This window comes from Balaenoptera borealis (genome assembly GCF_965194805.1).
Source record: "Balaenoptera borealis genome assembly, chromosome: 10".
Taxonomy (NCBI): domain Eukaryota; kingdom Metazoa; phylum Chordata; class Mammalia; order Artiodactyla; family Balaenopteridae; genus Balaenoptera; species Balaenoptera borealis.
In genome coordinates, this window is record NC_138874.1 from 106,296,744 (window position 1) to 106,322,150 (window position 25,407).

General features: G+C 38.7%; 1 protein-coding gene across 5 annotated transcripts in view; it reads right to left on the reverse strand.

The window, feature by feature from the left end:
• The window catches only part of FAM204A (family with sequence similarity 204 member A), a 31,477-nt gene extending 6,378 nt beyond the window's left edge, over window positions 1-25,099 (reverse strand). The window contains exons 1-6 of one of the 5 annotated variants that reach the window (XM_082407258.1): window positions 25,033-25,095; window positions 18,912-19,153; window positions 18,276-18,363; window positions 18,114-18,144; window positions 17,825-17,924; window positions 7,943-8,032 (exon numbers count right to left, since the gene is read on the reverse strand). In XM_082407258.1, the coding sequence (XP_082263384.1) occupies window positions 7,943-8,032; window positions 17,825-17,924; window positions 18,114-18,144; window positions 18,276-18,363; window positions 18,912-19,145 (543 nt within the window). In that variant the 5' untranslated portion in view covers window positions 19,146-19,153; window positions 25,033-25,095. Of the gene's footprint in view, window positions 1-7,942; window positions 8,033-17,824; window positions 17,925-18,113; window positions 18,145-18,275; window positions 18,364-18,911; window positions 19,154-24,501; window positions 24,975-25,032 lie in introns of those variants that run through there. The other 4 variants (XM_082407259.1, XM_082407261.1, XM_082407260.1 and 1 more) reach the window with 4 other exon arrangements.
• Between the last annotated feature and the right edge of the window lie 308 nt (window positions 25,100-25,407).

Genomic DNA, 25,407 nt, shown 5'->3' on the forward strand with positions numbered 1-25,407 from the left:
AAAATACGTTATAAGATATATTTGTATAGACATATTACATATATGTGTGTGTGTGTGTGTGTGTGTGTGTGTGTGTGTGTGTGTGTGTGTGTGTGTGTATATATGATTCACCTTGCAATTTATAAAAAGATTTTGTATTTGGTCCATGAGGTATGAGAAGATAGACTTTGATTCATATCCTCAACTCTGATTTCATAGTGGAATATTTTATATAACACCTGGTTTAATGATGACTATTAAGGCTTCAAATTATATGTAGATTACAGTATTCCAACAGGGGGAGAAAAGATGTTATACTGCTGAAATCACTCCTGGATAGAGACATTTATATTCGAGCAACTTATTCCATTCATAAGGGAAAAAAGCATTAAAAAAATTAACCATAAGCTGTTAGATGCTTTACACAGTCCCCATCAGAAAGACAGTTTTTTTAAAGAACTGTAGTACTGTTTTCAGCAATTTCTTTATCTCTGTTCTTCTAAGTAAGAAAGCTTATTAACAAGCTTTGAACTTAAAATCACATTTACAATAATGTGCCATCAACAGTTTTATAAGCTAATTAGAAAAAGATTAATTAATGACTGGCTGCTAATAAAATGGCAATCATGAAGAAAGAAACCATGGGTGCTAAGCTTCAACTACCACCAATTAAGAGCTAATTACAAACAAATTATATATGTGTTTTGCTGTGGGCTTTAATTTACTAAAATGGTTTTAATTAAAAGAGAAAACATGCTGATTAATTGAACTGCAGAAAAAATCTACAGTATAAACTGTGCTTTGTCTGTCTCTTTAATTAGACTTGTAACATCTGAAATTTTTTTTTAAGGTTTGTTAAAAGCACAGATAAACATAATTAAAAGAGAGCATAAGGAACACCATTCTAGGTGATCACCCAATCATACCCCAGAGGTTAAAAGAAAATGTCCTCAGTGCAATGAGATCTAAAAAGCATACCTAAAAGCCTGAGAGGAAAACCCATCCCTCAGTGCCATTTTTATTTTTCTCTTGAAGTTGGGGCATTTTAGAAATGCCCCAACTTCAAGGCTGTACACCATTTTTTATAGGAAAGAACATATCTTTAGGTTCCATGTAAAGGAATTCAACTAGGCCTTCCCTCACCTGGATAGGCATAGCTTATTTTCCATACGTTGTGCTAATTGTTCATCTATATGAAATAACTGAATTACTTTTAAGAACTAAGGAGAACAAGGCTTCAAAGAATTCAAATCACCATTTAAAGGTCCCGCATACTATGCACAGACTACAAAATGACACACAGAGGAACATCTAAATTAAAAAACCACTGAGAAATGACCGAAGTTAATGAAAGTGAGTCAGTTCTAGATGATCCTAAATGGAAGCGCACACCCCTCCCTCCGCGGCAGGCAGAGCGCAGCCGGCTTCCCCAGGCGGCTGATCACTGCCAACTAGCAAGAGCCTGTTCAGTGAGGCTTTCTCTCCCTAGTGTCCTAGATTCTCTCCCAATGCTCATCAGGGAAATATACCACAAAGAAACTGGTCCTACACTCTGCTAACTGGAAAGAGAAAAAGAAAGAAAGAAGGAAAAACTAAGGGATGGAAGTCAGCATAGGAAAATTTCAAATAGGGGCATAAAACAAACTTTGACAGAGAGTTTGCAGGCATTGGATGACTTTGTATGAAATAATATATTCTTCATATACACCCCCGGTACTAGCAAAAAAGGAAATCTCCTTTCTGTAAAAATAAAATGTTGAAATGGAGATATTTAATTTTAAATTCTTAATATGTACAAATGAGTACTATTTAATGCATTTTTACTATGTTTACCTTATCTTCAGTGGCTAGAAAACACAATAATTAAGAAAATAGAAAGTACCTGCCAGCCTTCTTAGAGTCATGGGTTCTAATGATAAATTCTTACAATAGCTAATTGGAATATATGTTCAGCTTCATACCTGAACAAATCGTTTTACCTTTGCTATCATGCTTGTTAAGATAGTTCTAAAAGTAGTCACAAAAACAGGAAGAAAATAATTTTGCTCTCTGGAATACAGAACAAAGAGTTTAGAACCACAAGACCTACTTCACTATAATGTCTTTCAATTTAGCCTTTTTTTTGTATGTGATGCAAACACCTTTCCTAAAATATCGAAGCTCTGAAAATAGCACTGATGAGAAGTAACTTCAAACTGATCAAGTCTGGCAGCATCTCGATCTCAAAAATGTAAACAAATGTTTCAATTCTGAACTTTAGATATGAGAATGCTCCAGGTACTTTGATGGATAAATCTGTCAAAATTGTACTATCTGGGGCAGGGTTTTTTTTTGGGGGGGGAGCAATGAATTCAAGCTCTTATTCCATCAGACAACACAGCATGTACGTCGACATAAAATTAATAACCAAAATGAAAAGGGTGAATTGTAGCCAGAATCCTCCCAGGGAAGCTAAAGCCTAACAACGAATGGTACTGGAAAAGTTCTGAATGCTAGGGCCAAGCGTTGTGGTATCTGAAGTATTTCTGAGAAAGGACCACTTCTCACATGTTAACACAAAATACAGACGCTATCTCCTCAAATGTGTGTGTGTATATATATATATATCCCTCTCCAATGAGAATGCCTTCAGATTTTCTAGAAATGGCTCTAAAAATAGAACTTAGGCAACAAATTAATAATCTACCCAAATTTAGAGAGTATTTAATGTATTGAGCTAGGAAAGAATACAACTCAATCAATTCAAACATTAGTTTCTAAAAAGGCCATTCCTACCTTTGTTATTTAAATATTAACAAACTATTACTATTTCAACAGTATTAAGTTTACCTATGTTTGGAATCCAAAAATCTAGGTAGTCTATTTAATAAATTTAATAAAGTTAAAATTAAATTCTCAGTTTAATTCATACTGCCAATGTAATATTTATCTATATCTATAAAAAGAATACTATCAAAGTGAGATACTCTTTTTTATCATTTTATACTTGTGCTACCTTGGTTAGGTTCTAAATAAATACTATACTTAACAGCACTAAAGGCTGAAGTCATTGCCTTAGGCCTCCATTCAGAAGTTGGAGCAAAAGATCTTTAAAATGTGAAACGTTTTATATCATTACTCCAAACTGAAAGGTTTTGGCCTTAGCAAAGAAGGTAGCAGATTATAACCAAAATATCTCCGATGTGAATATTAAAACCTTGCAAATTATTTTTTAAAATGACTATTCTAAGTTATACAAAATGGTTATAACATTACAACATGAAGTATGTACTGATGTTTTCAAGGAATTAAGTTTAGCTGGTGCTGCCGAAGGCCATCCTATTTGAGTCACTTACAGAAAAGGCAACCTTTAAGGGCATGAGGTATACAAAGCGCAAACCAAATTCACAGGCCACCTCCCTTCCCCGCTCATTTCTGCCTGACATTGTACAGCTATAATTGAAAGCAATGTATCTAGCTAACGTAGGTGTGACTCATTTGATGGGAGAAACTCACTGTCTTGCTGCCAAACCAAGCTGGTTTTTATCTACAGCAGGCTAACACGAAGATGCCTAGAGAAAAATTCTCTTTCCAAAATGTGAGATTCAGCTGAAGTGCAGCTTACTTTATTAAATCTAGGCTTTAGCACTTAATTTTGAAATACTTGTTTCTCCTGGTTTCTACAAATTGGTATGATCTGGATTGTAACAAAGATAGTGTGCCAGAAAAGGCAAGTACCAAAGGATGGCATTTTCGAGGATCACTATCAATGAATGGAATGTTCTTCCAATTCAGGCCTGAGGTTAACAAGCTACAAATGTGCTCAAACACCTGCGTGCATGTGTGTGTGTGAATGTACACGTATGATATATATACATAAATAGTATTGTTTAGAAAAAGAACTTTTGTTTTCAAATTAGAACAGTTGCATCAGTATGACACAAACCCAAGTATACTTTTCCACTTTAGCTCTCCTCCAAGATTGTTAACAACAAAGAAGGATTTAATCAACAGGACTTTTCCACTTTAGCTCTCCTCCAAGACTGTTAACAACAAAGAAAGATTTAATCAACAGGAGGGACAGTCCCAAAGCAGCCACGTTACTACACGGCAAAACCAAACTTGATAGCACAATCTAGGTTTCCAACATGTGAACTTGAGCCATCCCCCAAACCAGATTAAATACATCTTTAATGTCATCATTAATTTAAGGGAATATGATTCTGGAAAAATATGTGCTTGCTGTGTCATAATGCTAGTGCACTGACAGCTTTGTTCTGGCATGCCAGTTTGTTCTGTTTTGTTTTGTCCTGTTTTGAGGAACTGTTTTCAAGGCCCATTCTCAGACATGGTTCTTCTTTTGGCTTCATTTTTCTCAATACTGATGCTGCCCTATTGGTTTCACAGGCTTATAAATGTTAAACATCAAAAATTAGTTTCACTTATTATGGTTGGAAAAGGCTTTAAGAACTCTGGGGTCTGTGCCTCTGAGCAAAGGCTTTATCAGCAAGTCCCAGTCACTGCTTCTTACAAAAAAGAAAACGGTACTGATTAAAAACCCATATACCTGATTTCCAAAAGGACACCTGCCATGCACATATACATTTAATTCATAAAGGGTTTCTGCCCCAAACTCACAATTACTTACTTCGCAAAATCCCATCTTTCATATCCACAGTGATTGGCACCAAGGAGATAAACATGAAAAACTAAACCTCAAACTAAACTATTTATTCAAGAATTCCATCTTGATTACTTTAGTTATTCTTCGCGGGTGTTTAATTAACACGGCATCAGTATCTCTCCAACGTCTGTGTCTGACCAGCAAAAACTTTCCAGGTGTTTTTCCACTTATACAAGTAAAAGAATAGGGCCCAAATTATTGTTTTTCCTTTTAATCAGAATTCTTTAACCCCACACTAAATAAATTTCTTTTACTAGAACAAAGCATTATACTTGTATGGAAGTAAAAAGAACACTTGGGAAAAATGTTTACTATCCTTACAAGTGCTAAAAATAGTATAAATTTCTAAAGCAATCTCATATGCCATGAAGTGTGACAGGAAATAACAACTCTTAAAATGGAAAATACCTAGTCAGTATTATGCAATTCCCATTTCTAAAATAGCAGTCTGACAAAACAAAACACAGAAACTTAATATTCTCAAAGGAAACACAGATTTCTGAGGCCTCGGAGGCACTACTTCTGTTCCCTCTGACAAGCAGCTTCCTGCGGCAGGGAAAGGAGAAGCTCACGCGTGGCCACTGATGAGGCAGACAAGGAGGGAGTGAACATGCAACCCTGGTGGACACAAGGCCACTGCAACCCCAGCCCTCCCAGCGCATCACTTAGGGAAACTATATCCAATTCCCAACTGACCAGGTTACTGAGAGATTTAACATAGATACATAAAAGATTCTAGAATCTGGTATCTCACTGAAGGCACATTTTAGATCTGATTTGCCAGGTAAAGATGAAAAGTACAATCAAATAATGTTTTCAAGATCTTACTGTAATAATAATTGTCTCAAGCAGGAAAACAATCAGCAGTGAATACTAAAACTAGCAAGTAAAGAACAGTGAGGAAAAGCATATTTACAGAGTCTCGAATCATCTCCCACCTCTCCATGCGATACTCATTAATTATATAGGGAAGAACAGTAACGTTATAGAGGAGAAACCTGGAGACACCACCTTACCCAAATAATCAAAGGAAATAAGCAATAAATTGGACAAATAGATATCACATGCCTCCTGACATCCTGCACTGAGAAGGACACAGTATCATTTCTGTGATCTTCCTGCCAAAAAATGCATAACCTGAATCTAATCATGAGGAAGCATCAGACAAACAAAACTGAGGGGCATCCTACAAGATAAGTGGCCTCTACTCTCCAAAAATACCAAGGTCCTGAGAAACAAAGACAGACTGAGGAAACATTCCAGATTAAAGAAGACTAAAAAGACATGACCAGAAAAAAGAAAATTTTCTTTTGCTATAAAGGAAATCAGTGACATATTTGGTAAATCTAAATAAGGTACATAAACTAGAAAGAATGGTAAAGCAAATGTTAACTGTTAACATTTTGCCAATTTTGCAACTTTCTGAAAGTTTGAAATTATTTCAAGATAAAAGATTTTTTTTAAAAAAATCAAAGTGTTCAACTCTTAAAATTTTAGCATTACTAACTTTACCTAAAAGGAACACAGTGCCTGCAGTAAAGTAAATGCTTCTCTCTGAATTCCCTGGCCTCTGGTATGGGTGCTAAAAAACAGAAAAAAGACAAAAAGAAAAATAGCCAGCCATGGATGGATCACGGGGAGCCCACATTCTAACGTCATAGACCAGGGCTTGCATTACTCTTTCTTCCTTTAGCAAGGCAAAGATCTGAGGAAACTTAGTGACTGAAGAAGCCACTACAATAACCAACAACCAACACTGAAATCCTACTGAGTTTGTGGTACCATTCAACACACCATCAAAGTCACTGCGTTCAAATGTAATACCTGAATCTTTCTACTTGGAAAGAGAATAATAAAATGCTATTATACTCAATGAATGCTATAATCAATGAAATCAAAATATGGTTATTTTAAAGATGAAAAGAGCAATTTTCAAACTGAAAGCACAAGAATATCATAGGCTAGGAGGGATGAATGAATCTTACCAAAAAAAAACACCTTTTTTAAAACCTCACATTTTTGAAAGGCCACATATAATTGCCATTTATGCTGCTTCTTACCTAGGTCCCAAACTCAAGCTCACAGCTTCCTAATTTTCTTTAGATTAGCCATTAATAAATGCACATACATATCCATAAACATTATAAATGGAAGTATCAATATCTAATGTGACAACTGATTTTAAGGCTTAGGGGGAAAAAAAAGACAACCTGTGAATCCCTAAGCCTTGCTTCTGATCTGGTTGTCTCCCCTACATGAAAGTATAAATCCCACAAGATACCTGTGGCCAGCAACCAAAAAGAGAAAACAAACAAGCCAACAAACAGCCACCAATGGTAGATGTTTTGACATCAGAGGATGTAACAGTGGAATGGTGTTTCCATAAAAGAATTTACTGAAATAGTAATTTTACCACTAGTCTCAGTTTAGAAAAAATGTTCACCAGCAGGTGAGTAAGAAAGACCAGTGCACATGCCAAGAGTTTACACAGGTGACCGATGATGTTCTCTATGTAATTAAACACCATGGAGTAGTTATAGTTTAAGAATGAGGCGAAGAAGGTAGGGATATATCAAAAAAGAAAGCTTTGATAGAGCTTTCTTCCTAGAAACTAGGACAAAAAAGACTTACAAAACAACGACAAAAAAACATATGCCAATTATGAGCTCTTTATGTGTGACTTTACCTAGCAATACCTGGCAGTCATTCCCAGATGGAGGAACATTCCTCCCAGAGGGTGCAAGTGAGAACTTTCTGATGCCTTGGTACTTGGAAAAAGAATATTCAGTATACCTATTAGTTTTATACTATAGACTATAGGTTTAAAAAAAAGGCTAAAAATTCTTTAGGGTTGAGGGAACTACTTAGAATATGCAGTAAGAAAGCATTCTGGGGAGCAAGGGTTAGGAACACGTTGAGAGATGTGACATTAGAACACACAGCTGCCCTCAGGGAGAGTTAAACTGAGTTAAAGATGCAAATGGAAAAAGAAAGCTAGCCTTTTAATCATAACTGGCAAAAAGCTCTCTGAACTAGATGAAATCTAGGGGTTGAATATTAATCATGGATTATTTCCAGCATAAGAGTTACATCAGAATAATTTAATAACATTAAAGACAAAAATAAAACCCAGCATTTCAAAATAAAAGGTGGATTTAAGAGGGAAGAAAATGGACAGAAAGGAAAATCTTAGGTCAAATATTTGAATACTGAACGTACTCATGATCACAGAAAGAACATACGCTCATTTTAGAAGATCTGGAAGCACACAAAAGAGTGTCATCAGTTGGGCTGACTCACCTCTCGAGTAGCTAGCTGATTGCTGAGCTCCTCAGCCTTCTCAACGTTCCACTCTTCCACAGCCTGGTCTATGCTCTTTTCAAGGCCCGACTAGAAAGAAAAGAAACGTAAAATTTAGAGGCAAGAAAGAAAGGCAAACATTTGCTATTAAGACTATGTCACAGGACCACACCAAACACATTACATACTTAGACTATTTAATTTTCACGATGATCGTATATGGTAGTTGGTACCACCCCCATTTACTGATGAGAAGGTGGTTCAGAGGTATTAAATGATTTATCCAAGGTCATTATCACTTCTTGAACTAAGAAAAAGGAGATGCAAATCCAAACTTTTGTGACCCTAAGGACTACGCTTTCCCTTAATAACAGTATAATGCTAATGATAATAAGTTAGAAATTATGGCATGCTTATTATGTGGTACACGCTGTGCTTAGTACTATTAAGAAAGCTCATTTAATCCACACAACAACTCAATGAAATTATACTGTTATCCTGTTTTGAACATGAGGAAACAGAAGCTTAGACTCACTAATTTGGCCAAGGTCACAGGGTCTGTAAATGTTAAAGCCACCATCACATGAATCTAGGTTTGCCCAGAGCCTGTATTCTAAACCACCATTTTCCTCTGCCTCCTTTCACTATGGCCTATTCCTGTAACTTGAGACTTTCATTCAACAGCCCCTCTTAGTCTCTGACGATGGGATGGGTATTAAGTTGGATATTAAACACGGGAAGAAAGTTATATATAAGAATGATTGTACTCTCCTATGGAAATGTTATTTACTAGTTGAAGATACTTCAGGAAATCACAATTAAAATTTTCATGGGATCACCAAACAGACTGTGTAGGATACATTATACTTTATGGAAAGATGCTTCTTAGAGTTAAATAACTGAGTTTTAGCTTACGGAAATAGTTACTAAAGAAAATATAATTTTTTTTAAATAGTCTAATATATGCTTCTTAGAAGAAAATTTTATCCCAACAATGGCTTATCTAGTGTATCTTCCACATTTTCAGTTAATGGACTTCTCCCTCCTTAGCCTAATAAAAGGAGTCCAGGGAATGTCTCTTCCAGCAGTGTACTGCTTGATTATACCAGTCAACTAAGAGAAACTTTGCTCCCATGTAGCCTTTATTGAAACAAGATTTTTTAAATGCCCACACAAAATTTGCCTAAAACGATTACGGAAACAAAGACCAGCAAGGTTGTCACTGATGTCTGTGTTAAAGTGAAGACTTTTCCTTCTCACGATCCCTCGTTCGACAACCCAAGGGCCTGGAGGATGATTAGGCTTCTTTTACTTGCTCCCGACTGGAGCCTGAGACTGGCATTCAATAGCCTCTCAGAGCCTCAGAGCCCAGGCCATGCTGCTCTACTGTCCTTTTCCCATTCTGGCCCTGTGATCATCCACCAGTCTCCAGAAAATTTCTCTTTTTTGTATTTCTGCAGAATTCTTCTCCTGATAGTGCAAACAACATCCTGGCCTCACTCTTCCAACATCCTTCATTTTCAGGGCCTGCTAGATAACACCCCACCCCAGAATCTATAGTCAAGGCCAGGGATTCTCCAAGTGCGGTCTGTGTACCAATTCAGGTCTGCGAGTGATGCCAGTCTAGGAACTGAGCTTGTGCCAGTATGCAAATCAATTACATGACTACGCACAGGTTTGTCTAGCTGACCTTTTTTAGGGGAGGAAGGGTATGGGATGGGGACAACAAGACTTTCTCAAAGAAGGAAGTAGTACACTGAGTTACACCCAGGCACAAGTTCTTTATTCCCTGGAAGCCCAATACGTTGAATGCGCTTGCTTTAGGCCACGTAAGAGCTTTACAATCTAGGATTCTCTCTAAACACAAGATTCTGTCCTTCCACTTACCCCAAGTCCTCGGAGCCAGGGAACCTGCCTTGTCTTCATTCGGAACCCCACACTCTGTCACCGTCGTATTTATTCTCACAGTCCTTCAGCCCCTTCCTGGAGTCTCCTATCCTGCCTCTCTGGCCTGCAACCCACGATGAACCTTTTCAAACCAGACTCTGAGCCGAAAGTTCTCAAAGCCTGAGTCTGGACCAGCAGCATTAGCACTATTTGAGAACTTGTTAAAAACGCAAATTTGAATCAGAAACTCTGGGGTTGGGGCCCAGAAATTCATTGATTCTAACCAGGCTAAAGTTTGAGAACCACTGACCTAAGCAATACCTTAGGCAACTAAGCAACTTTCTCCAACATCACATCTTGTTTTGGTTGTTCCCAACCACTTGTTTCCACTACTTTAACATCTAGGTGTCCCAGCAATGTCAGAGAAAATCAAATGACTCAATTCACTGGCTTTACTAAATGCTCTTTTTCAAACTCAGCTGGGTGGGCTCTCAATTCTGCCCTTGAAAGTTCCCACACTCCTTTAAGAAGTTGTTGCATGTCTTTTTCATTTTTTCAAATACCCTCAACCCTACCTCCTTCCTTTTCAGCAGATTATAACTCTACCCCTACTTCATGAGAGGCTGAGGTGGTGGGAGAGAGGGAAGAGGATAACCAAGGGTACGTATGTACTTTCTATAATCTTCCTCTCACCCGCTTCTCACTTACTCTGTTCTTCCATCCTTATTGCCTCCAGGAAAGAATCATCTCTCTTCCCAAGACTTATCCCACCTCCTGTGCCCATCATAATTCCACCTGCTTACGTGTTATCCAGAGCCCTTCTCTTTAAATTTTCTCCTCTCTCTCTCTTTTCTCCATCTTTCTCTCATCCTATAAATAAGCTTGTCCTCCCCAGTCTGGACCAGGGGCTGGATGAGTTGACACAGCTCACCTCCCTCAAACTGATTTCTTCTTATGTCGGTACTTCATCTCTCTCGAAAGCAGTGTATCAGTTGTCCCATGTCATCTCCCATTCTTCTCTATTCCTTCTGTCCTCATCATTCCTCTGAAACTGCTCCCTCTACAGTCATAAATGATACCATTTGTCCTCCCATCATCTCTTATGTCAACTACATCCTCATTCTTAAAGCTATCTCCCCAAATGTCTATCTTCATTCTCCTTTGATGCCCCTTATCTCCTCCTGCTGTCCCCTCATAGTAGTCCTCAAGGTTCTGTGCTTGGCCCCCTTGTCTTCTTACTCTTCCCTCTCCTCAGTATTATACTCAATCCTAGGGCTTCAATTATTTCTTACAAGCTGCTTTGTATCTCTAAATAATTCAAAACATCTGACCTCTCCCCTGTACTAAGACCTGTGTCTCCAGCTACTTGCTAGTTATCTGCATATTGAAGGCCTTGCAGAGGTAGGGTCTTCAATTTCTATCATGTGGACAAACAAGCCCATCAATTCCTGCCCTCACTCTCCTTCAGAGGTGACCACCCCCTTAGTCACCCCGGAGAGAATCCTCCGCTATAGTCAATGCCTCCGATCCTTGGCTCTTATTTTCACTCCGTTTCTGTAGTGTTTCTCATGTCTCCCCTTCTGTGCTTCTTCAGGGCCTCATCATCTCCTGTCTGTAAGATTTAAACCCTCGTCAATCTAGTCTTCTGTTTTTCTAAAGGAGATAGATAGCATGTCACTACCCAGCTCAAAACACTATCACTTCTTTACTCGTTTTGAATAGCACCCAAATCCCTTCACAACAGGGTCCCCAAATGCTTTCTCAGCCCCATCTTGGGCAAGGCTGTACTTCCTATTCTCTGGCCACATTTACCAGTCTCTTCATACTCCCTGTGCCTCCAGATGTGTTTCTCTTTGAAAAATCTTAACCACCCTGTAAGTCTCATGTCGATTGTTACCTTCTCTATCTCTGCAGGTGCCCTCATGCCTATACACCCGCTGACCCCACTGCACCCTCCCCGATGCCCAGTACCTAACCGCTCCCTGCTTGCGGCTGTGCCTGCACGCCACGTCTCTCTCCAGCACTTCCAGCTCGGCAACCTAACAGCACCCATTCTCAAGCCTGTCCTGCTTATTCCACATAATAGCTCTGTTTGTTTCCCTCTAATTATTTAGGCTTCCTGAGATTATTTAAGACCTGGGTGCTGTATGCCTTTACTCCAGGACCTAGGATAATGCAGATCTCTTTTTACCACCAATGCCCAGGAATTAAACCAGTGGTCTGCTTATTTAGCAAGGCATTTTGCTGCATCAACTGGCTAACTTAACTCCCTTTGGTTACCACAGAGCCACAGCTTACAGTTAATGTCACAAAGTGGAACACAAGAACATTCCCCTTTTCTGGAAACTTATATGAACTGCTGGGCTGATAGGTATAATTTTCACTTAAAAATAAATTAGCTAAAATTACAAATCTCTCTCTCCACCATCAACTAACTCCCACTCCCCCAGCCATTCCAAGCAGCATCTAATATAGTGGAAAGAGCGCTGGACCAGAAGTCAGAGGACATGGTCACAGCGCCAGGTAAAGGAGGTACTTAACTCATAAGCCTCAGTTTCTTTAAAGAAAATGAGAGAATCAGCTTGGATGACCAAAATTCTCTCCTAGAAATAAAATCCGAGAATTCCACTTACATGGTCAACTTTGTTTTTAGCTCTTTTAAAAGTTTTTTTTTTTATTTCAACAAAGTTTCGCTACGCATGACTGGTTTTTTCCTCCCTTTTCTTTCTTCTTTCTTTCTTTCTTTTTTTTTTTGTTAGCAATTTATTTAAGTAAAATATAATAGTTCTTTTTGGCTCTGAAAAATTTCTGGTCCCATATGCACACCTAAACTCTCTGCTTCTATAAGAAGATACTAACATTCCAAATATTTTCAAAATGCTCATGTTAAAAAAAAAAAACAAAAACCTGAGATAAAACATTTCCATCACCTTAAGACAAAAAGTTAATAATAGTTTACAAAGAACATGGTTGTTGAGGTCAGACCTGGGTTCAAATTACAGCTCCTCTACTTACTGGCCAAGAAACCCTGGGTTTTGTTCCTAAACCTCTATAAGGTTGCAGTTATCTCACCTGTAAAATGAGAATAATACCACATTCTTTGCAAATTTACGGTAAAGGTAAAAAAAGAAAAAAAAAAAAAAAGTAAAATACCTAGCAAAGTTCTTAGATCATAGAAGTCATTCAATATATAAGCTATTTACATTATATCTATCAGGATGCCATTAAAACAAAAAGAAGGTTCAGCTCTATATTACTACAGACCTCATTATAGTTTGTCAAGGGCTCAGACCCAAGTATAAGACCCAAGATTTCAACTTTGAGTCAGTAAGTAGTCTCATGAAATAAGAGTTGAGTATTAAAGCTTTCTAAAAGTCTTAAGTTGGACCCCAGAGTAACGTTTATTGGAATTATCTAGGGCATCTTTCATACCACAGGAGTGGCAGGGGCCACAGAAGCACTGCTGATACTCGGCAGGTCCTCAGCATGCTCCTAAGACGCCTTCTGGCAGGAATCGAAATTCAGCTTAAGATATACCTCAATACAGACAAACTTAGGGATGGCAATTTGGTCCCAGGTGGAAAATCATCTAAGGCCAGTATCTGACAGGTTCCCATGAGGCAATAAGTAAGCTCTAATTAACAGTTTTGTTGCAGATGTCAAGGCAGTACTATAAATATCTAAGAAATTTATGGGTATTAGGTTTAACATTAAGGACTAACCATCCATATGTGTGTAGTAAAATCTCTTTTAACATACCGATTAAAGCTCTTTAAGTCAAAGTGTAACAACACATTTCTACAGAAATTTTGCTACTAAATATTTATTCAGATAATATATTCAATTTTCAAACCTTAATACAAATGAAGTGTCCACTCAAGTTTGCTGTTCTATGATTAGACCTAAATACCTAGGGGAAAAAATCAGGTAATCTCTCCATAAAGGAGGAAGAAAAAAAAGAACTAAGAATTAAGTGCTACTACTTTTACATAAAAATCACGCCTACCTAAATTATTTGAATTAGGTAAGTAAAAAACTTAAGTTGGACTGTTACTTCAGAAAAATCTAGATTTGGGACTATTTTACTTTTCAACCTGCTCTGTTTTCTTAGACAAATCATGCTAGGCTTCAGTTTCTTCATCTGTATTGTGAGAATAATACTGGCCATACTACCCACCCAACTGGGATCACATAAGGATGACGAGAGAATGCTTTGTACCTGACACCAGGGGAACAACATGGTACCTCTACAACCCACCCCACCATCCACCCTACCCACCTGACACCCGCCCAACTCAAGGCAACCAGCCTGTGATCTTTGTATTGGCGCTCTGTGTAAGATTCTAGTAAGAAAGAGTATTCTGCTAAAAAAATAAGTTTGAAAACAGCCGTACTATACAATAGCAGCTTCCTCTCCTAAACAACTAAAAATTATCAAAGACATTGTGCAGTTACTCTCAAAATTATTAAAAGTACCTCTGGTTTTTCTTGCCAAAAAGTATCCATTAAGTATACATAAAACTACTTTCAAAAATGACTGCTGACTAATCAAATTGATTCAACTAAAGAATACTTTAGACATTTATAATTAAATTAATAAGTAAAATTTATTCTAAAGAAATTCCCACATAGACACAAAATAATTGTCATGATTACAAAATTACTGATAAGTGCCAGAACTGCTGCCAGAAACACAATTATAGCTGTATTTAATACAAAGAACACTGTAAAACAGCTTTGGATATTAGGAAGATTACATTTTAAAAATATAAGTCTCTGCACTGTCAGGGAAGCAGGTGACAGCAGTGTTGTAAACACACATCCTTGGCTGAGCAACAGTTTTGGTTTGGCAGTGAAGAAAGAAAGAAAGAAAGAGAGAGAGACAGAGGAGAGAGAGAGAGAGAGAGAAAAGGAAGGAAGGAAGGAAAGGAGGGAGGGACGGAGGAAGGAAGGAGAGAGAGAGAAAGAAGGAAGGAAGGAAGGAAGAAAGAAAGAGAAAAGAAGGAAAAGAATAAAAAAGAAAAAGGACTACACGATAGACAAAAGAAGTTTGTTTTGTTTTACCATTCTTGAGAGTTGAGTAATTGAATGAAAAGAGACTAAAAAGGGTCTCTGAGATATGGTAACAGATCAGCCTCTGCTCCAGAGAAGTAAAATAATGGACTAGAAATCCATGCTAGTTTTGTCCATACTGCATCACGGATTTTCATGATCCTCTCTAGATTTCTTGGGCAGTGCTATTATCTGCTGAACTTACATTTATTCTTAGCATTTATCTTGGTGCCTCCAGTGTGGACATTGTTTAATGTCTATTTATTCTGTTGGATTCACAGTAGAGACTTTAGCATGACAGCAAAAGGGGTGCATGTGAAACAGTGATCCCAAACCAAAGAATGAGTGTGAACCTGCTGGCATGCAATTAAGCTGAACTACCAAGAGAATATGAGATAATCTGGCTTCACCAAATCCTTCCTTTCCTCTTATGCTTGCACTTATTTATAGAATATTAAGTGCTGGCAACATACTGGGCAGATATAAGCCTGGCCAGCATCAGTTTCCTTGTTTAGGTGATGCCATGACTTTCTTAGGCAGATGTCATTCATGCAGAGGAATGCCTACCATTAGGAAAAGCCAAACTTATAAAACAGATCAACAGGTGATTACAAAAGGATTTAGAGCGGTCTTCCCTTAAACAGAAATTCCTTTTTAAAATGGTGTTTGACTTATAATTCTTTCTAGAATTCGTCTAATGTACAATGCAAAACAGAACACTAGTTCCTAAAACTGAGTTGTTTAAAAGATTTTGCACATGGAATCCTAGTATCCTTGAATAAAGTTACTCTTCACAAATTCCAAATTTTAGACAAAGAATAAGTTGGCCTTATCTTGCCAGTATCAAGAAGGTACAATTTCATATATGTAGGGCAATAAAAATATTCTAATACAGATAGATTGCAAACAAATGCCCTCAGAATTTCTACTTTTTAGAAAGGCTAAAATCTGAATTTCATAGCTTTAACTTCACTAAGAAACAATTCAGACATTCTAAAGTCAATACAGTTATGAGAAAACACAACAAATACTGTAAACAGTTGAAGATCAAAATTCACAAATAAAACTTTAAAAAATATTTCCTATGAGAACCAACATTTAACCATTTCTTCCCTCAAAAGAACAATCCAGTCAGAGGCTGGGCCTCTCGAGCAGGTGGGCCAGAGGTGGCCCGCGGACCACTGCCATCAGCGTAAGCCCCCTCCCGTGTGCTCTGCAACAGGTGCGGTACAGCCAAGCGCATCCTCCTCACAAGATCCCTCCTCCCAGCGCACCAGAATCGCAGGAGCCAAGAGCACAACAATCACACTTTACCATGCTTACCAGCCCCCTGGGCAGTGAAGCTGGAGAACTGAGAATGGTGCAATAAAGCCTGGGTTTTAGTTTCACCTCTACCAGTGCTCTTTCTGTGTAAGAAATTTAGCATTTCTGCACCTGCTTGAACACTTGGAAAAAGGAGATTGCTCAATAGCTCCAATTATTTGCAGCAGAAGGTGATCCTGGTTCCAATTCCCCAGTGTTCTAGGGATTAGGTGACAGGCATTCTTGGCAAACTTGGAATCAAAAGGTTCGCATGTAAAACTCTGTTGTATCAGTTTCTTAATGCATGTGCCCTCAATGAGGCAATTCCACCCAATGACGGGTTTAAAAATCAGAGGTTTTTCGTAAGAAATACTGATTAACCAGAAAATGGTAGTCACCTCTATACACAGTAGTATACAGCGATGACCCTGTCTATACACGCAGGATACAGTATCCTTGGGCTCCAACCAGCAGGCCTCTGGGCCTCTATCCCTATGGCCCAGAGCTCAGTTTTCATGCTCCTGGAGTCTGTCAACATTCCCCTATGTGAATGTGTAAGTTATTCATTCATTCAAGCCTCTACTAAATATTAACGCCATCTATAGACTGACAACTCCCAAGCACGCATCTCAAGCTCAGACTCTTCTCGAAGCTCCTGCCTCGTTTTACCAACAATCTACTCTATTCCTGCTTGCTGATATTACCCATGCCCCAGAATTAACTGTGGATAGGCCCCACTCTAAATCTTCTCCCCTCCAAAGCTTTCCCATCTTTGTAATTCACATGACTAGTCACACCATTGCTTAAGTAAAACCCTGAATGGTTCTCTCCCTGTCCTCATAATCCTAAATCTCCCCACCACCTCATAAGCAATCAGGAGGCAAATACTGTTGATCCTACTTCTACAGTGTACCTCAACTCTATCCACTTTTCTATCTTCAGCAGCACCATTCTTGTTCAAGCCGCCATCACCTCATGCCTAGAAGAGTCTCTTAACTGTCCTCTTCTCATCTGCTTTTGCTGCCCCAAGATCCGTCTTCCACGTAAGATGCAGTCTTTTCAAACATAACTTAGATCCCATCACTCCCTTAACTAAAAACCCTTAAATGGCTCTCAACTGCATTGTGACTAAAACCCAATTCCTTACCTTGTCCTCTAAGGTCCTACAGAGTTTGGTCCCTGCTTGCCTTCCTGCCTGCCTCTCCAATCTTACCTTGGGCCACCCACCCTCCTCCTCACTGACCCCATCCAGCCAGGCTGACCTTCTTACGGCTACTCAAATGTTCTATGATGACTCTTCCACCCCTAGGATCTTTACCCAGGTTATCACCTCTACACTAGCATTCCTTATCAGATGGTTCCTTCCCATCCTTCGGTCTCAGTGAGACGGCACCCTCTAAGAAAGGCCTTCCCTGACCACTCAGCTAAAGTGGGGCTTCCATTTTAATTTCTTCACAATACCCTGTTCGTTTCTTTCTTAACAGCTTTTTTAACGATTTGTAACTATATATTTACTTGTTTATCTAGCACCTTGAACACATTAACTTCTTCACACGAATTAATGAGGAGAAACACCTTAGGCAAGGTTAATTACAAACATTTCCCACTGGCTAATATAAGATGCAATAAAAAAGATCTTACCTTTTCAATTTTTTTCCTTTTAACAGGGGGGTCAAACCTATCGTTGACTCCAAAATACTGAGTAAGCTCCTTCCACTGGGTTTCACTTGAGGACTGTTCACTGTAAGAAGAGAGACAATAACTTATGTTTTACACAAAATGTACTCATTTTTACATTTACTGTTTTTAATTGGTTACTACAATTATATTACATCTACTAGTTCTTACGTTTCACAGGTAAGTAGTTCAACTATTTGTACAAGTTCTACAATACTATCTAGGACAGACAGATATTTTAAATTCCACCTACCTTTGAGATTCTTCTTCATTCTTCAATTTACCTGAAAAAGAATTCACAGTGTCAATACCTAAGTATTCGGTTATTTCAAAATTATGGTTATTAAAAATTGTTGCGCTCAATTGGTCACAATTTAATATTAGCACTATTGACAATTAACCTAAATTAAAACACCTTTTCTGGAGCGTTTTCTTTTTTTCTTTCTGGATCTTGAAGTTGCGGTTTTCTGTTCAGAATGTTTTGTATGCAGTTCTTGAAATTTCTACATAAAAGTAAAAAAAAAAAGAAAGAGAAGCAAATATGCTTTGAAGCAAAGCATACATCTGAAAAATAACATGTTAAGTAATAAAAAACTATAACATTTATAAAACTACAAATTTAATGAAACTAGTTCAGTTCTTCTTGAGATACTCTATTGTCTGAGACTTTCACAACCTGAGTTTTTATCTTCATTTATTTCCAAATAAGTCAATCGGATAATCTGAGGGTAAAAGTCAATGGCTCATAGACAACAAAGAGATTAAGACTGAAACTCCTCATGTATTATGTTAGGCCAAGTAGCTAATCCTACTAAATATTTTTTTTCCCTTCCTCTTTTTATGAAAAACAAAACAAAAATGAATATAAGTATCTGAGTGTCCAGTGAGTTGGCCACAGACCCACAGAGTAATAAAATTATTCTGAGTCAATCTTCCGTACCTATTTACCTCCCAAGAACATATACATTCTGACCACAGCAGAGACACACACAGGACCATGCACAAACACACAGGTACAGGCTTTAATAAGAACACATCAGAGAAAACCTACATTCCACATATTTAAGGGAATTCCAGAGGGACACTCTTCATATGCATTTACATTTGCCTCTGCTTCAGTTTTTGGTCCATCTGTAGGGATATCTGAGATCTCTGTGTTTGTAATGGTCCCATCTTCTTTACCTTCCTGTAAGTTAAGTTCAGAGCTCTCTACTGTGGCTTCATCATCAGAATTCAACTCAACATCACTTTCATTTAGGCCAGGAGGTAGCAGCCCACTCCACATCTTTTCTGCTAAAGGGAAAAGAATGAATTAAGACATATAAAGTAGACATGGAAAGAATTTTAAAACCATTAAAAGATACCCCAGGAACCTAATAATTATACCAATGGTTTGGGAACACTCTAAACTTTTTTTTAAATTGGTATAAAGTGGGATGTACCCTCCATATTAAAATAATTTAAATATTTTGCTTGTATAAATTTTTAAAAAGTGTATTTTCAGCAAATTTGTTACAAGACACACCTACAGATGAATGACTTAACGACAACAGAACCTCGATTCTCTAATATATGGATAATCTTGTCCAAAGAAAAGAGGAAATTCAGTAAAAGCATTCACTGCTCAAGAATGTTAAGAGCCTAACAATACACACTGCAGGTAATTTAAGAATTATAATACTATATTTCAAGCTGTAACAGTTAGAGAAGAAAATAAAATTGGATGTTTCGCCTGTATTTGAACGTACAAAACTTCAGGGGACTTATTACCTACAGAGTAAGAAAAGTATTACTCAAAGAAAAATTTTTAAGCTGTGCAGGTAGTTTGAGAAAAGTATGGTGGTAAAAAGGATGTCCTATTTTTACATTTTATACTGCTTGCTAAAGTAATACTAAATGGAGTATAATGCTAACAATTTAACAAAAACATACAGCTTTTTAAAATAACACTGTATTTGGGAAACAAGTTAAAGTTCAGGGTAATTCTTATCATTAGTTATACAGCCCATTGGTAGAGAGAACCATTAACTACTGTTAAGTCTAATAAAAATGATTTTTAAAAATTGAGGTTGTAATCATTTGCTAAAATTATAATTGAGTACATTTTCACTATTAATCTCCATGACACAGTCTATTTTAGCATACGTAATGAGCCAAATCCAGTTCATTCAAAAGATGCCTAGAATAGAGAAGTTGGCTGTACTGCTCAAGATTTACTATCAACTTAAAGGAATAAAATAGAAGGATGGAAATCTTTTTTGCTAACCTTTCTGCCCCCTATTGCGTTAACCTAGTAAGAACCACCAGCATTGTCTCTGAGACAAAGTATGACGGGATTTTGCATTACTCTGAATAATGGATGCCTGATAACTTTTAAGGACTTCCTCCCAAGTCCAAAGAATCAGCTCTCACTTTTCACAGTTTGGGTCCAGCCTCATAGTTGCTGGCCCTCTGAAACACCCTCACCAAAACATTCTCTTGGCTTTTTAAGAGGAAGGGTTCTAACATCTAATTACTCCAACTGTAATCCTGACTCCACCATATATTAGTGGTATGAGGAAATCATTTTTAACACCTCTGACCCTCAGTTTTTTCATCTGTTTTACAGGAGTAACTACATTGCACACAGGGTTATTCTGAGGATGAAACGAGATAAGCTACTGAAACACTCAACACAGTGTTTAGGAGGTTCTGGGGACTTGATCAATGCTAAGTTCTTTTTGCCATTATCATTATTACTTCTGTGGCTGTGTACTGTATTTTTATCATTTCTATCATGGGTGGCAGCATCCATAAGGTAGCTTTGAAGTTTCTAATGTTTTAGGCGCATTCACTTAGCAATTGATGCAAGTCATTTACTTCCTTGATTTCCACAGTCTGACTGAAGTTTCAATTAAAAATGTTGATGCCTTTTTCTGAATGGAGCAATAAAACCAGAAGCAAATTACCGGCAAGATAATGGAACCTAAGCTTCAAGGCTCTTCTTTTTCACAGGTCCTTCCAAAGCACTATACCTGATTTTCTATATTTTTAATCTGTATTCCTTTTTTGAAAGAGGAGACCTCAAATTACATAAGCTCCAAGCCCTATAAAACCTGGATCCATCCCTAAATCTGGCCTGAGGATTTTAAAAGTTGGAATGGAGGTTATGTTGAGATATTCTGCTAGCACAAAGGACATAGTGTAAAACATGCCAATATTGAAAAACAGGTGTTGTGCTATTAATAGAAATATTTCTACTGTTCTGAGAAGCAGGGGGAGGGGAGTGATAATCAGCTCCATCATGACTTTGCCACTGGCATATAATATACCTTCAGGCTCGCTATCCCATTTCAGGACTTAGGACAGTAACAAGTTTCAGAGTTAGCTTTCTTAGCACCAACTGGGGTTCTACGTTTGAAGCCACTGTTTCTCTTCCCTGTCCATAGCATCTTCTGCATGCCCACTGTGTGCCAGGCACTCTTCAAGACATAGGAACAGCAGTATACAAAACGGGCGAAGATGCCTAACCTCATGGAACCAACATTCTATACAAATGGCAAGCTTCTGTCCATCAGCAGCCAAGTACCACTCAGCCCAGACTTCAGCTGTGACTGCTCAGATGGGCACAGTTCCTCCACTGGGCCACTGCTTCAGTATCTCCACAGGGTGAGTCTGTGCTCTGGGCACCCAAATGGGTTTCACCTTGGGAAGCAGTGCCAGTTGCCGTGGACAGGGCATGCCTTTCCTCATCAGCCCTCAGTCATTTTTGATCACTTTTGGACTTTCTCAAAATCATCTATTTTTAATAAGTTCTTGCTGATGTGGCATTAAGAACTGTCCTCAGGATGCCACTGACCGGTATGATAATTTCTTGTGTGTGCCCATAGGGGAAAAAAAATTAAAATAACTTTTAAAAAGTGGACTCTATGTCCAAATCCATAAAACAAGGCAAAGTTCAAATAAGGTGTGTTTCTGAACTTAATTCCTAAATATCTGTAAAGTGATGTGCCATTCTCCTCTGACCATAAAACACATACACACACACACACAAATACCAGGGCAACTTGGTGGCCACGGACAAGCCCAGATTATTCACTGAGGAGCCTGCAAAGTGCAGCTGCCCACCTGAACAGCAGCTTGGCTGCAAATCAGCCAGTATGGAGTGGCGGCTTCGTGACTTGTTTCAGGCTTACGTTCCAAAACACTGTCTTTCTATTCAAAGCACATACATGTTATTTATACATTTCTAATTGTACTATGGTACCAACTGGTCCTATTAGGCCCCCTGTTACTTCTGTTGGGTTCCTCTGGATTGTGATTCTCTAGTTCTTTGAAGTGTCGCTCACCTCACACCTTTCAGAGTGCATTCCTTCATTTTAAAGCAGATCGCTCCAAATTACCCTTCACATGTGAAAATTACTCAGCCATTCTCAAGAGACGTGGCATACCAGAGAACAAGAAACAAGTTTTTTAGTGTAGATTACAGCCAGGTCTATATAACAGTCCGTGTATCAATACATAAATTTTCACGTTTTTAGCCTGCACGTCAAATATTTTAGTTTTATCATTTAGCCCCAAAGAAGATGTAAATCATTCAGAATCCCTTTTTTCTCTACGGTTTTGAGTATCAGCCTCTCCATTTCATATTGGAGAGATTTTTCCAATTCCACAATTATTCTACAGAAAAAATTTTGTGTATGCTATGCAGAACACATCTTTAGTCCAGGGCTGACATGATTTATGATGAACAAAAAATATTTACGTATCATCCTCGTCTCAATGGCTGGGCTTTCTTTTGCCCGTGGAAACCAAACACAGTCACTACACTTAGCACACATGGGCAGATAGCAATGCACCTAGAAGAACACGACACAGCTCAGCAGTTCCTCAGCTTAGGTTTTCTCAAAGTTTTATGAAGACAGTAATGGAGGTCTCTAAGCTAATTTCAATATTCAAAAAGTCCAACATCTTTTATTATCCCTCAAACAATATCATCCATCTTTAGATCAGGAGACTTAAATTCAATGAAACATTATTCTTCACCACACATTCATTCATCAGAGACTCTGATTGGTAGCTCTGATTTTTATTTTAAAAAAAAAAGAACAAAAATGAATGAATATAGTTTAGTGGACACAATCTTTCGAAACATAGCATCCATGGAGATATCAAATTATAATAAAAGGGGTTCTAGGTTGTGAAAGGATTGGGAACCAGTGGTAGAGCAGCGGAAAAAACACTGTTTTGAAAGTCAGAAGATGGGTTCCTGGTCCTGAACAACAAAATTGTGGGGAAGCCACTGCATCTGTCTGGGTCTTCATTCTTAAGCTATAACATGAAGGGTTTGATCAGATCTTTGGGATGTCTTGCTGCTCTAAAATGTTTCTTTATGGATCTCAATATTATACGTGCCCAAATGCCCAGAATCACCTCATTCTTTGCTGTAACACTCCATCCTCTCGCAGTCAGAACAATACTAATTAAACCTCAACACCCCAGAAGATAAGGGTTCTCTCCTAACCCAGCCACCACAGGCAAGCCTGCTAGTTTTCAGTAAGACTCTGCACTTCAGACAGAACACCTAAAAGATGCTCTGGAGAAAGGGAAAGAAACCCCAATTATGACAGAAGAAACAGAAACAAAAAGAAAAACAAAGCAGGTCACTGCTACAGTGGCATACAAACAATGTGACAGGCACTGTTTTACCCTTAATCCTCACCAATGACCCTTCCACTAGGAATTATTATCTAAACCCCTTTTACAGATGAGGTAACAAACTCACCTAATGCACTGTAATCCACTTATCTTAGAAAAATAGAACTCTATGGCTTGAAAACTCTATAGAGCACAGACTTTAAGTAGTAATATATTCTTGGTGACACAGATTAGAGAATGGGTCTGAAGAATGTCTCCAGCCTGTAATTCTGTTAACATTTGATTAAGAAGAATTTTCTTCTCACTTTCTAAGGGCAGAAAGCTATGTAAAATGCTAGGCTAAATCGCATACATCGAAGTCACATTCAGAGGTCTGGGTAATAATGTCACATTTTCTGGAAGTCCAGGCAACTGTGTATAACCAAAACTCAATCTGAGCAGTTTACTGGCTAAATGTCTACTGCCTCTAATATTCCAGAATTTCAATTCCATTTTTACCAAATGAAGCTGTCTTATTTCCCAGATTTTATATTCAATTAGAAATAAAGAAATCTGAATCTTGTCTGATCTGAACTTTATCTTACTTGTATGACAGTCACAAGCCACCACCCACCAATCTGAAGATTGTGTTAAATAATTTACACAATAATCAATTTCTGTAACTGGGAATTAGTTACTTAACTGAAATACTTTTAAGCATGCTGTCATCAACATTAACGTAAATGTCCTATTCATGTTTATGAAATAAATACGCTCCCTTTTCTCAAAAAGGTAGAGAAAGTACAACTGAATCACAGGCCTGACTTCGGATTTAAGTTACCAATCTGATTGCCCAGATAAACTGTTTAGCAGGATTTTGCACGTATGCATATGTTTTCATCAAAGTGAGTGTTTTGTTTAGCCAACACTTCCCCAGGCTCAAAACCCTACACGGAAAGATTTACAAGTAACCAATAACACTTCGAGGCTCATTTCAAATTGGATGCCGCTGTGAGAATACTTACAGGGTGCAAGACAGCAACAGAGTGGCTCTAGAAAGGTACACCTTTTCCTGTTTGGCTGCACAACCCGTAACTCCGCAGGCTTTCCGGCAGCAGGGTCACACTCCGATTCCCAAGCGGGAAGAATCCCCTCCCGGCACGGAACTAAGCGCTGCAGATTCTGATGTAGGACGTCTAGCTTGCTGACACTCCCATTGACTGCAGCTCTCTTCCGGGTAGAGCAATTGTAAACAAGAGACTGCTTCCCGGATCGAAAGTCTGTCTCCTCATCCCCTCTCACTCTGGCTGGGGTGGGACGGAGAACCCCTCTCCCACCAACAGGATGGGGAAGGCGCTGCGACGCCGGGTCCGAGCTAAGCGGAGACCAGCTCCGCCGACTCTCCCGCAGGCCCGGCCAAAGGGTTTCAAGGCTCCGCGGAGAGGCTGTGAGGCCACCCACGCTGGCTCCCTCGCTCCCCGCACCCGGCCTTCCCAAATCCGTCACACCGGAGCCCGGGCCGCCCGGGAGCCAGCCCAGCCACCAGCTCTACTCACCGGTCCGCAGCCCGGCGTCCAGCAGCCATCTTAAGACCCGTCAACATCGCGCCTTCTCATTGGCTCTGGCAACTCAGCCAATGGGCTAAGGCCGTTCTGGCCTGGGGTCGCCATGGAAACCGGCCGCGCTCAGCTGTGCTTCTAAATAGGCCGGAAGGGGTTGATTCCTTTCTTTCTACTTCTTTTCTCCCAGCTTTTCTCGCGCGTTTTCTTCTTTCTTCTGGACGTTTTTAAAGACTGTTCTTTCTCCATTCCTTCCCGTACTCCGTGGTGAGGAAAGTGCTGGCTTACACCTTGAACTGAGTTCATTCCCCAAGGACGGAAAGTCACTGCAGAAGCTCTCTAGACCCTTCTGGTAACGTTTCCATTCATACA